At 31.3% G+C, this 13,266-nt stretch overlaps 2 protein-coding genes across 8 annotated transcripts; both read right to left on the bottom strand.

Annotated features, from left to right (window-relative positions):
* Positions 1–1,303: 1,303 nt before the first annotated feature.
* Positions 1,304–1,840, bottom strand: LOC109133117 (defensin-like protein 17). The gene is made up of 2 exons (XM_019246038.2): positions 1,777–1,840; positions 1,304–1,685 (listed from the first exon to the last, which is right to left on the bottom strand). Exons 1-2 carry the CDS (start codon positions 1,838–1,840, stop codon positions 1,507–1,509), a joined length of 243 nt encoding a protein of 80 aa, XP_019101583.2. The 3' UTR covers positions 1,304–1,506.
* Positions 1,841–4,002: 2,162 nt separating this feature from the next.
* LOC104787610 (uncharacterized) lies at positions 4,003–8,797 on the bottom strand. Of its 7 annotated transcripts, none has more exons than XM_087450970.1 (17): positions 8,466–8,750; positions 8,296–8,379; positions 7,924–8,064; positions 7,793–7,833; positions 7,632–7,702; positions 7,447–7,540; positions 7,117–7,194; positions 6,626–6,692; positions 6,417–6,502; positions 6,230–6,280; positions 5,647–5,694; positions 5,356–5,476; positions 5,075–5,255; positions 4,786–4,923; positions 4,583–4,695; positions 4,405–4,476; positions 4,003–4,319 (listed from the first exon to the last, which is right to left on the bottom strand). In XM_087450970.1, the coding sequence occupies exons 7-17, from the start codon at positions 7,165–7,167 to the stop codon at positions 4,204–4,206; spliced, it is 1,044 nt and encodes a 347-aa protein (XP_087307096.1). In that variant the 5' UTR covers positions 7,168–7,194; positions 7,447–7,540; positions 7,632–7,702; positions 7,793–7,833; positions 7,924–8,064; positions 8,296–8,379; positions 8,466–8,750; the 3' UTR covers positions 4,003–4,203. The 7 variants fall into 7 exon arrangements, with proteins under 7 accessions (XP_087307096.1, XP_087307098.1, XP_010511519.2 ...); XM_087450972.1 differs by having other exon boundaries at positions 7,632–7,698; positions 8,466–8,745; XM_010513217.3 differs by lacking the exon at positions 7,793–7,833 and having other exon boundaries at positions 8,466–8,797.
* Positions 8,798–13,266: the final 4,469 nt, after the last annotated feature.

Genomic DNA, 13,266 nt, shown 5'->3' on the forward strand with positions numbered 1-13,266 from the left:
TCAAATCACAACTCTACTAGAAACTAGAAGCAAATTGACCTAGCTTTGGTTCATAAACTCCTAAAGCCATTGATCAAACGACAATTTCCATGAAAGGATAGTTGATTTCTCATTGTGGTTCGACCCTAAGTACTAAAATGGTAGGATCATTAGTACATTAAGACTTTAATTGACAGTTTTTTCTTTTTTTTGGGGTGCACAATTGACAAATTAATACACAAGATTAATAGATAGTCTTATTTATTTCGTTGTCTTGCTGAATTGGTTCTCGTTTCTTGATGGGGTTTATGGTGATCTCTCCATTTCAGTTGTGTGCTATTCCTTCTCAAGTTTGGCATATTCCCGGTCAAGATACTTATCCAGTTCTTTTCTCCACATTCAAAACTTAATCGAGGTCTAGTCAGTTCATGGTTTTAACGAGGTATCTGTTGGTCGTAAAAATTTACATCGTTATGTCCAGAGAATTCGGGAGATTTTGCCATTGTATCTTGTTTCTTTCTTGTCCGAACAGAAGTCAAATTAAAGTTCAACTTATTTGAGAGATACCCTGGTTTCGATCGATATATTGTGGATTCTAACCGGTGTTTCTTCATTGAGCTTTCTCATGTATCTTAGAGCTTTGTTTATTTCTTTCGAGTTATGTTTTCATGGATACTAAATTATTTTTATGGCATCTATAGTATCTACATCTATCCTTTCTAGTAGTATTATTAAAAAAAACATACGAGGAAAAAAAAAGACGTGTGATGTTTGACATTTTTTAGGGTATGTCTTTTATTTATTGTAGTAGTACGTTTTATTGTACACGTAGTTTTGTTAGTAGTAATATTACGACAAGTTTAAGCAGAGCCGTCGCTAACTTTTTGGAGGCCACAATCAAAGAAAAAAAATGGGCTGAAAATAAAAGAAAATAAGGGGGGTTCAAACTCATGATGGGTGAGACACATTAACATTCTTAACGCCACTAGACCAACAAAGCTTTTAAGAAAATAAGACCGAATTTGCTATATAATATATAAGGCCGCAAGCTGATGCTTCATTGGCTTGGCATTTGGGCCGGCTCTGAGTTTAAGTATGGGTTAACTAAACCAAATATCGACAAATTATGTTTTTGAATGGTATATTTTTTTCCAGATTTTATAAAACATCTTGAGCTATAAGTAGTAACCACGTTTTATTGAACTGTAATATTAGTTACGACAAACAAAAGTCTTACGTTATATTTTGTTGGTTAACTAGATAATTCGTAGTCGAGTCGGAGATCATTATGCAAACGTTGGATAAAATACAAAAGATTTGCCCATATCTAACACACAAATTTTATTTATGCTTGTACATATTATGAGTGCTTTTTATTGTGGTACGTACATAATAAAACTTTACGTTATTATAACAAACGAAACATAAACATATCTAGTACAAGTCATGTGATAACGTGTGGAATGAGACAAGACTTATTTAACGATAAAACACACAGTACGTGTAGCACCAAAGAGATATGATCGATTAACATGGGTAGTAACAGTAACACATGTGAGCTGGGAAGACATAGTTGCAAGATCCATGTTGTGCGCCCTCGAGTGTAATGCACTGATTCTTGCACGCATCGTTACTTCCACATATTCCTGACCATGTCCCACTTGGCTTCTCGCACCACTTTTGTGCTTCCACCATTGTAGGTGCTTCTGCATTTATATATCTCACATGGTTAATCATCAAAACATGAAATCCAAAACATATTTTTGCATGCATGCATATGATAAGATCATTACTCACCAAAAACAGCAAACAGAACAAGGGCAGCGAATATAAAGGTGATGATGGTTGAAAACTTAGCCATGACTATTAATCACTAGTTACTTTGTTTTCAGTGGATTTGCTGTGTGTGAAGAAATAAGCCTAAGATATATCAACCTCTATTTATAGGAGTTAGTGTCTAATACTTGTTCGTAATATTATAACGTGGTAACCTAGCTAATTAAATACGTCGTCTACTAATTTACACGCAAATACAAAATAAAGAAATATAAAATCTAGACCAGTTGACGAACCATGCTGATCAAATGCTAGTTACGACACTCCGGTAATCATTTTTGGTGGTTTGGCTTGCGCATAAAAATGAGAGATCACATTTTTTTTATAAACATTTTTATTTTTTTAATGTAATGTTTTGTGGAATATAATTACCGAATTAGTATATATGCAGCATCATAGAAGATCAATCTAAATTGATTGTCGTATCTAGAAGATAATATTGACAGCGTTCCAAAAATGCAATAAGATTTTACATATTTTTGTACATGAAAACATAAAAAATTTGGTACACAATAAAATTCACATTTTGTAAAAGACGATATAAACTATGTTTATTAATTTATGGTTTTAAGTTTTAACGCTCTGTTGTTCATTTGCCTAAGTTTGACTTGATCAAGATTCAAGATTATAAGATCTTGACCTAGTAAATACTTACAAACTAGGAGATATCCGGTGGGTGCTGTAAAGCATGGGACCACATTTTTCCAAAAATTATAATATAATAACAAAAATTATTGTTATATTTTATTTAAAATATTATTTTGTTTAGTATTTATTTTTAATATTGCAATTGTTTAGTAAATCTACATATATTTTTTGAATACTAAGTATTTTAGATTATTATAGTATTTTAATTTGTGTGATGTATATTGCAGTTTTCATCGTTTCTTTGTGTATTTGTATTATTCTATTGTGAAATATTTTTAAGTAGTAACTATAAGATTGTAATTGTGAGCAAATAAAATTTATTAATTTATCAACCGCATAAATTTAGTTTTACCAACCCGTCGATATGAAATATTAAAACACAAATTTTTCCATAGATTGAGTAATATATCTTTGTTTTTAAAAATTCAAATCACAACATATATATGTCGGAAAAATCTACATATTTATTAATCATATATTGATATGTATTAATATGATAATTCAAAACAGTTTGTAAATGAAATAAAAGAAAGATGATAGGAAAATCATAATTTAAAATCTTAACGAAATCTTGCAAATATAGTTATTAAAAATAATCATATTGTATACTTAAATATAAAATCTTAATTTTTAAAATTCTGATTGGTTTACAATATAAAAAAATTAATTAGTCATTTTCGTCCATAATTAATTAGAGAGAAAAAATAATTTTTTTTCTTTGGAAACTAATATTTTTCTTTGGAAGCTAATAATTATTTAAAAAATTTATTAGTTATATTAAAAATATATTTTTATCCTTACTAAAAAAATTAATCATTTGCTTTAAGACCAATGACATGACAATGTATTTTTTTACATTTTATAAAGTTAGTTTCATATTTATATTTCTCAATTAATATAGTAGGATTTTGCAAGGCATTTAAAAATCCTGAATTATTAAGTTGGTGGCATTATCATAAAACTGTAGCATCACTGAATACGAGTTTCCTTAAATCAATTGTATTCAGAAGATAATGCTAGATATTAATATTACTTAAAAGATAGTGATAGAAATTGATAGTATAGAGAAGATGATGATAGGTTCGAAATGATATTTTATGAACATATGGATGTGTTTTCTCATGATAGAAGCGTTGTATGTGATAAAATTATAGTAAATAAAAGAAATTTTAGGTTTAAGATTTTCATATATGTCAAAATAAATTTAATATTTACGTTTTCACAAGTATGGATTTGTATTTTATTATGTTACCTTTTGAAATCCTTCCAATGCAACTACAGCGGTCGGTTCTTGGTTTTTCTATAACTAAAGTTCGTTCGTTGTACCGAGAGTCTCTGGTTTCAGCCTAACAGGTCTTCGCCAAATCTAACTCGATCACTTCATTTCCTCATGTGTTTAGGCAGTCTAGCTCCAATGTCATGTCAACCTCTTCAAGAATTGTTGTCCTTAAATTGGGTGTGCTTGCATCAAAAGGAGCTGAATCAACAACATTAGAACTGGAAGACACATTGTAAATCATGTCACTAGACCGTTGTATAAATTATATACCATGAAGTTGTATTTAATCTGCGCAACTACAGGTTAAGCATCGATTCAGGCGTACCAAATTTAGGGATGAAAAAAAAGTACCAAACCCACAAATTTAATGGGTTCTTAACTTCTTGGTTCTGATATTTTGTGAATACATCAAATGCCACTTTTGAAGACACTTTTGAACCAATTTCTGCATCATAATAATTTCATACTCTGCATGTAACTCGCTTTACACTATTTGTGATACCGTTGACGAATTGCCGATAGAAACCGTAGATGGTATATTTTAGCTTCTTCATTCCTTGAAAGACTTCCATCAATTCTGAAACCCGAAAAAAAAATAGTTTGAAATTTACACAAAAGAGTTTAGAGTATAATTTGATCGTTTGGGATAGTAGTCTCCTTACCCAGAATAAGACGTAACCGGAGGTAACTCATTAGCATTACAGATCTGGAGATGATCGACGTCTCAACAAAATCTAGAAAATAGAAAACCATAAACTACGTTATCTTTGGAAAAACAAACTGAATAAGTTCTAATTATCCAAGATCTAACTTCCTATTACAGTTCTCAAATCCAGTTACCTGATTCAGAAGGCGGTTTGTAATCAAGCCCATAGACCGCATATTTAGCATAAGCGAGTAGTCTCGTCCGTTTTGGGGCACCTAACTTCAAAGTGATTGACCGCACGAGTCCACTGTGACGTAATATAACAAGAAATTAAGTGTACAAGGATAAAACTCTTTCAAGATTTAATAAATAGTAAAACCGAGGATGAGGATTGTACTCTGTTCGCAGAACGGTTAGAAAGTCAGGTGGAAGAGACCCCATGAAAGTTGTTATGTCTTCCAATCTTAAAAGCTTCACCTCCTGTTTCAGTTTTTGCCTCTCTTGTTCAGACATTCCTTTTCCCAGTCCTGATTTGCTATTACCAAGAAGGGGCAGGGAGAAAAATAAGTCTTTTTGCATGTTAAAATGTAAACAAAACAAAAATGGCATCATTGTTAAAAGAAAAGTCTAGTCTACGATTCCAGCTTTACAACAAAACAATGGTGGAGAGAAAAGTACACACATACCTTTCACTAGTTCTTCCGGTGAATATGACAGGGAAGAATTTGGCATATTTTCCAACGCCAAACTGTTTCCCTAATTCTTGTATCTTTTTTGAGTCTAGAAGAATCAGAGCCTCCCACAACCGACAAAAGTCCCGCCTAAATCCTTCATCCAATGATTTACAGTTCCCGTGGTCTAGCAGAACTTTTCATCCAACCGTGAATTTGAAGAATAAGATTGAACGTTCTATTATGAGAATCTGGAACTAGTGAGAGGTCGAATTGAGTTACGAACATAAAAGTACCTAGAGAGAAGTCATTATGGCCTCCGGGAGAAACTAGAATATTTCCAGGATGCGGGTCACCATGTATGAATCCGTGCACAAATATCATTTCAGCAAACACTTCAACTAACACTTTAGCAACCTATAGAATATGGGAACAAAACTTAATGCTTCAGCAAAGAAATAAGAAACATATATTTGACAGCTCGAATGCTATGCGTTTATTTGATAGATCTAATGCTAAGCGTATATTTGTCAGGCCATATGCCAAAGCTGTATCTTTTAACTTATGCCTAAGAAGTCGTTACCAACCTTTTCTGGACTTAAATTGGTGCTTTTGAGGGATTCCACATCGTCAACCTGAAACCTAAGGAAATTGGAGTTGGTTGAACATACAAGAATTACAGTACACACTAGAAGCTGCATGAGGATCTCAAAGGATATAAAATATAATATTATAACGTTAAGTTACATAAGTAAACCACAACTGACTCAAAGAGGTCCCCTGGTTTAGAAAATTTATCCCAAATTCAAATCTATAGCAAAGGGGAAATCAAAATCTACCGGGTTTTGAATTAATCACAGATAATTTCTATCAATTATTTATCGCATAGAAATTCAGATATAGATTTGAAATTTGTGACAAAAAAAAAAAAATCAGATATAGATTTTTTATTACTAGACAGGTTAAATAGCTAACACAAAAAAACTAAACTTTTCCATTTTCGCTATAAAGCTTTGAATACTATCTCATTTCAACCTTTCTAAGTATTTAAATTGTTTGAGATGGCTTCAGACTTCATTCTTCACTTATGTCTTCTAAATGAATAACTTGTAATTAAGATCTAGGATAACATATTAACTGTATGAATGATTAACTTTGGAACGTCATTACCTTGAAACCCTTGCAGAACTGCATTGTCAGGACTTGAGTGGTCGTGACCTCCTGAATATTTATATGGATGACAATATTAAGAAAACAAAATATCAATTCAACATGTCTTGGGACTATGGGAAAATCGACATCAAAATCAAAGACAATCAATGATAATGGTAGAGTTATGAAAATTCTCAAGCCATACCCAAAACACCGTGGGAACTGTAATCATTTTGTTATGTTTGAAGTTTTTGGCAATTCTCACCGAATTTTTTGCCTCCTGTATAAAATCTGTGGACAAGAAAATTAAAGCAGAAATGAAATCATCAGATTCACTATACAAAACTCTAGAGAATAAAACACAAACACATACGCACAATGCAGTGCTTGGTTCTAATGCTTTAGGTTACTGACCAAGTTCCTGGGAAATTGACTTTACGAATTCATAAACTAGCCAATCAAATCTGTATTCAGGAAATATCTGCGAAGTGGAAAAAAAAGAGAAGGAACTTTAAGAAACAATAAACGGCTGCATATGATTTGCACACACAGTTCAAGTAATTGCATCATTGATCTTAACTAACAGGTTCCACAACAACACAGGCTAAGGTCACAAACTCACAATCACCAGCAAAACAAATAAAACTAGAAGGAAGTAAACGAATGAAGTCATGACCATGCCTAAGCTTTTCGCAAGGCAGAATAAGCTAACAGCAGCTCCCTGTCAATCTTAATGAAAGTCCAAACTCCAAAACTATGACCTCAAATATTGTAATATCAAAATAGCCTATTCAAATCAAATTCCAGTATCCAAGATCAGTTGGTTATATGACGTCATCGTCATTAAAATCATATTTCTTTCCTTTCATATTTAATGAACAGCTATAGATATAAAATACAGGAACCTTTGCGACTGATTTTGAAAGGAACGACATGATCGTTGTATCTAACTTCATGTTCTGCTTCAATCCAGGGTATTGCACCTATTTTAACATCACAAAAAAAAAAATCATAAAAATTGAGAATCTGGTCAAATAAAATTAACAAGAGGACCAAGGTATGCCCCATTTACGTCTTAGAAAGCAGCATTAGAAATGAATTAAAGGTAAGTAAGATAGACAGGAAAGGAGAAAAACATATCTAAAAACCAATCTTTTAAGTAACCCCAATGAATGATGAAAACATGCAAAATGAACATAAGCAAACCAAAAAATTTATCTTGCAATGAAGTTAACCTTTACTGCTACTTCCTGATGATCCTTCAGGACAGCATGATGTACTTGAGCAATAGATGCTGCCGCAATTGGTTCCTCATCGAAAGATAAAAATCTGATGTTTTATGTATGAGATATGTTAAACCAGTACAACTTGACACTCATGCTTAATCAGTACGTTTGGGAATAACTCTTAAAAGACTTACATCTCTGCGAGATTTTGACCCAAGTTGCTTGTCAGAACGTGTTTTATTTCTTGAAAATTACAAGGAACTGCCTTCAATGATTTTTACAAGATCAACAAATAAGAAATAGAAGTATAGAACAAACAATTAGAGTCCATTCTTCAATATAACAGTATTCATACCTGTATAACAATATAACAATTAGTTACAAACTCATATTTACCTGGTGAAACAAAACACTTTCATATGTATCAAAAGACAGAAAAAGTTTACGCAAATACACATAAAGACTTCAATATAATAGTATTCATACCTGGTCCTGCAACGCCGAAAGGGCCAAAGAATACTCTTTCGGAACAAGCTTCAACGTAGCCACAAACTGACCAGCTTTCACATAAAAACCTTTATTACTTTCACACAGTTTAAGAATTCGTCTTGCAGACCGTGAATGAACCTACACAATACAAAAACAAACCAAATTGCTTTTGCAGTATACAACTAGTCAAGTATAAGACGTTCAAATCACAACTCTATTAGAAACCACAAAGAAATTGACCCTAGCTTTTGTTCATAAACTCCTAAAGCTATTGATCAAACTACAATTCCATGAAACGAATGTGAGAAATGTAAAATTTGAACACCGAAACTTCGAATCAGTGTTAAAGAAAACGTATAAATTGCAAACCTCTGTTAATCTCTGAAGGTACTCATCTGAATCTGATGGTAATCTACGCAGGCTATACTTGTAATCGGCGACGGTGAGAGTGATCTACAAAAGTAGAGAAAATTAGAATCAATGAAATGGATTAGAATGAGAAAATGCTAAAACCAATAGAGATAGGGAAATATACGAACGGCGTAGATAGCGCGAGAAGAACGGACGACGCCTTCTATAGCCGTGGCGGTTTTATTGGAAGGAGAGTCCCGGAAAACAGATACGGCGGTGGCGGTGCCAGTGACGGCAGTGAGAGCTAGGCCGGTGACTGTAAAACCAAAGAGCCGAGGAGACTGGGATTTCCCGGGGAATTTGAATTTGCGGAGAATCTCCATTTTTTGTGAATTCTTTGGCCTTAGGGGGTTTGGGTTATTTTTCGTAGTAACGGAGAAGAAGACGAAGAAGCTAGGCACTCGAGTCGGATCGGATCTTTTTTTTACAAGCAACTTATCCTAAGGAGTAGGCCCAAATTATTGTATATATTTTTTTTTTAAAGGTTAAAACTACATAAATATATATTGAACATTATACTAAATAAAAGTAGGAGCTCCTAATACTGTCCACATAGGATTTTAAATATCTAATAGGGATTAGCCATCTTACTAATTAACATTTTTCAAATTTTCAAAATTTTTTATATTAAATTACTTCAGAAAATATGAAAATAAACTTAAGATCGTCCACCTAGGATTTTAATCGAGCAATAGGAATTAGACATCTCACTAATTAACATTTTTGTCATTACAATAGTTTCTATATAAAAATAGAAATAAAAGAACCGAAAAAATTTCTATTTTTTAGATGTTAAATCTCTAGAACATAATTTTGGCTATTCTTTCAAAAATACCATAAATCAATTGATATGTATATTTTCTAAATCTAAACAGTTAAATTGGTTAATATCGTATAATAATGTCATATTTCTATTTGAATTGTAATGTATTAGTATAATGATTTGTTAAATTTTATGGAACCCAGCCGCCTCTTAATTTACTATAAATATTATGTATATGTTTTATTGGCATCATAAGTTTCTGAAAGCACCATTGTCGTTTAGTGAAAAAAAAACTCACCGGTTTTGATCAATTCGTTTGAAAGGTGATTAGTTGGAGGAGATGGGTATGAATAATTCTAACCAGATCATAAGCATCAGGCTGTTGCTGAGTAGTAGACTGTGGCTCTATTGATTGCGAGATGAGATTGGATCCGACATCTAAAGAATTTGGGTTTGGGTATATTTATATATATTCTTCGAGAAATCCTTTGCTGCAAAGAGGACAAAAAAAAATAAGCGGAGGAAGTAATAGTGATTGTGATCGTCTAATTGCATTCGTAATAGAGGAACACACATCAGTTACGTGTTTACAGCATTTTTTAGTCAGTTTTGACCAAATTTGGTTATATGGCAAACAAGCCCAAAAGTTAATGCAAAGAGGTCAAACAAAAAAAAAAACTTTCAAGCAGCTATCTATTTTCTAATGTGGAAGTGCCTAACACTTTCTTAAACACAGATTTCAAGCAATTGACGTGTGATTAGTTCATCAAACAAGCAAAAAACAAAAGCATTTTAACGTGAAGAAAAAGCAACTAATTAGTTTGTTTATACAAACGATACATTTGTTCAAAAATAAAAAGAATACTAAGGAAACTGTAAAATGATGTCAAAAGGGTCTCGGGAAATCATATTAAGAAACATTTTTAAAATTATAATATTTTCAATATAAAAGTATTAAAAAAAAAACCAATATATTAAAAAAGAGAAATGTAAATTTTCGAAAACAACATGGAATATATGAAACTGATATTTTTATTCTTATTTTGTTAATTTTCTTATTTCTCAATAAAATACAAATATTAACAAAAACAAATGTATTCGATCAATCCTACATCTTTTCAATATAAATAATAACCGGAAGCATATCATAATTTCTTATTTGTAAATTTTGAACCGTTAGTCACAATTATGGTTGATTAATAGGTTTTACTGGGGTCTTTTTTTCTCGCATTTGCCACCATTTTGGGCACTTTTCTTTCTGGTTATGCTTTACATCTCTTATGAGCCTAAAACATGTGTTTGTGCATGATGTTATAGATGATTTGATGTTGTTTGTGTAAGATTTTTGGGTATTAAGAAGAAAAATCGACAACAAAAATCATTGAAGACTAAGTTATGGTAGAAGAGAAATGAATTTCGAGTTCAATATATCAAATGAACGATGTTGTTTTGGGTAGTTAATTTATAGACTTATGGAGATATGTTTAGTTAAAGTTATAAATTTATTGCTCTATTTTCAACTACATAATACTCCCTCCGTTTCACAAAGAGTGTCATTCTGGAGATTTTTCTTTGTTTCACAAAGACTGTCACTTTACAATTCCAATGCATTATTTTATAGTTCTAATGCATCTTTTATCTTAGATTTCCTTGTTTTACCCTTAATTATAACTAAAATAGTCTATTAAAAACTTATTAAATAAGGGCATATATGTATATTTCAGTGTTTTCTTAATTTGTGTGAAAAGTGTCAGAGTGACACTCTTTGTGAAACGGAGGGAGTAACAAATATTTTATGTAGAAAAAGATGGAGGGGATTAGGAAGAAAGCAAGAAAGAGGAAGAAGAAGAGTATAACAAATAAGTAGACTGTAAAAGTAAACGACGACAATGAACGTAAAAAATTAAATATGATTGACAAGAATAAATATAAAGAGACGGTGAATGTAGAAAGAAATACGAAGATATATGTGTTGGCTGCCAATTGAATATGAGAAAACATATTGATTCATGATTATTTTCATCATATTTGATTCTTAGACACTATTGACGTTTATAATTTTAAAAACTGTATATGAATCTTTTTGGGTTAATAGGTTTAAAGATAATATATAATAACTATCATCAATCATATATAGTTTTTACCAAATTATATCAACTAAACCCACGCGTAGCGTGGGTTCAAAACCTAGTATTATAAAAAAATTAAGGAAGATTTTACATCGAGAGTTCATTCGACATACTTTCTGTCCATGGGACACTTTTTTATCAACTTTTCCACTATTCACATAATTTCTAAACTATTTTAACCTTTATCATATAAGTTGAAGTATAACTAGAAAGAAAAAAGCAGTTTGTATTATAGTCCGTCCGATTTTAACTAAAAATTTGATCCAACAGCTAGAGATGAGAGTGTACCACAACATGAGTCTAACTAATAAATGTGAAAAGTAAATTTGAAAGGATTTGTCACAAATAATAAGAACCATTCGATTGAAACTATTAGTTAAAATTCAATGGACAAGATTTTCTGTCATATTTTTCTAAAATTGTCTTATTATGTGGTATACTTATTTGTGGATACTATACTTGTTCTAAAATCAAGTCCACATGGACGATGAGTTATATATGTCCACTAAAAACTACTTATGTTTTTTGAAGTAGTCATTGTTAACTATCAAACAATTTTAACCTCATCATTACCAAAAAAACCTAATCATGAAACCGTTCATCATATCATATCCTAAACCCTAAACCATAAACCTTTAAGTCCTATATCCTAAACCTCTAAACCCTAACCTTAAACTATAAACCTTAACCTTAGATCATAAACATGATCCTAAATTTAACTTCATAGCAATTTTAACAAATGTAGCCAAATATGAAGATCTTTTACTAGAAAACATGAAATTGACATACCCAACCTGTAAACCCTGAACCTTAAATTATGCCAATTTTTGACTACTTGCATTACATTCTTTATAAATTTCCAAATTCATTGATGTTATTCACGAACATGCATAGATGGATACTTATTTTTGGATGACCAGATAAAAAACAATATGAATACCTAATTAATCAAACAACTTGTGGTTTGGTAATGTAGTCATGGTTAACTATCAATCGATTTTAATGTTTCATGTCCATAAAATCAAGTCCACATGGATGAGTTATACATGTCCACTAAAAACTACTTGTGTTTTGGTGAAGTAGTCATTGTTAACTATCAAACAATTTTAACCTCATCATATCCCCTAAACATCTAAGCATGAAACCGTTCATTATATCCTATACTAAACCTCAAACCCTAAACCCTAAACCCTAAACCTCTAAACACTAAACCCTGAACCCTAAACCTTAAACCCTAAACCCTAAACCCTAAACCTTAAATCATAAACCCTAAAGTCTAAACCCTAAAGCCTAAATCCTAAACTTTAGACTTTAACCTTAGATCATAAACCATAATCATAAATTTAATTTCATAGCAATTTTAACAAATGTAGCCAAATCTGAAGATCTTTTACTAGAAAACATGAAATTGACTTACCCCAACCAGTAAAACCTAATTAAACTATAATTATATATATTAAATAATATATTTGAGAGATTTTTTGAGTCTCTACCATTGAACATGCTCTCACTGTAAAGCAGAACAACACTACTCTTGTTATTTCGGTCCAATAGGAAAAGAAAATAGGCCTCGTCGAGAATGTTAAAGCCTTCGCAGTGTTTGAAGTTTTCAGCTTGTCATCGAATGAAATAACTTTGAAAGCCACATCTTTATAGCATGGACCAGGAACTGAATCTATTGAATGTTCAATAACAGTTGGAACAAACTCATATTCTTTTCTTGGACCAGCCATCAAAACAAACAAGAACAAAGTTTATGATACGAGAAAATTAACTATTTTCAAATTATAAAATAATATTTTTCTTTTAATAAAAATATTTATTTTATTTTATTTTGGTCACACATATATATAATTATTTCCTTGTATTGTAGTTTTTCCTTTGAGTATAACTTTTACATTAACTATATTTTTGTCTTCTTTGAGGAATAATAACTAATTTCTCTTTCTATAGATTTTTTTTGAGGAATAATAATTAATTTCTCTCTTTTAGGACGAGACATTTTGAAAACTTTCATTCACTTTAATTAGGTTAAAT

Source organism: Camelina sativa, chromosome 5, assembly GCF_030686135.1.
Source record: "Camelina sativa cultivar CO46 ecotype springtype chromosome 5, ASM3068613v1".
NCBI classification, from domain to species: domain Eukaryota; kingdom Viridiplantae; phylum Streptophyta; class Magnoliopsida; order Brassicales; family Brassicaceae; genus Camelina; species Camelina sativa.

Coding starts and splice junctions, on each gene's coding strand:
- LOC109133117 (XM_019246038.2), bottom strand. CDS start 1,840: ATGGCTAAGTTTTCAACCATCATCACCTTTATATTCGCTGCCCTTGTT. Junction 1,686..1,776: donor TGTTCTGTTTGCTGTTTTTG/GTGAGTAATGAT, acceptor ATATAAATGCAG/AAGCACCTACAATGGTGGAA.
- LOC104787610 (XM_010513217.3), bottom strand. CDS start 8,660: ATGGAGATTCTCCGCAAATTCAAATTCCCCGGGAAATCCCAGTCTCCT. Junction 8,380..8,465: donor CTTCTCGCGCTATCTACGCC/GTTCGTATATTT, acceptor CTACTTTTGTAG/ATCACTCTCACCGTCGCCGA. Junction 8,065..8,295: donor ACCTTCAGAGATTAACAGAG/GTTTGCAATTTA, acceptor TGTATTGTGTAG/GTTCATTCACGGTCTGCAAG.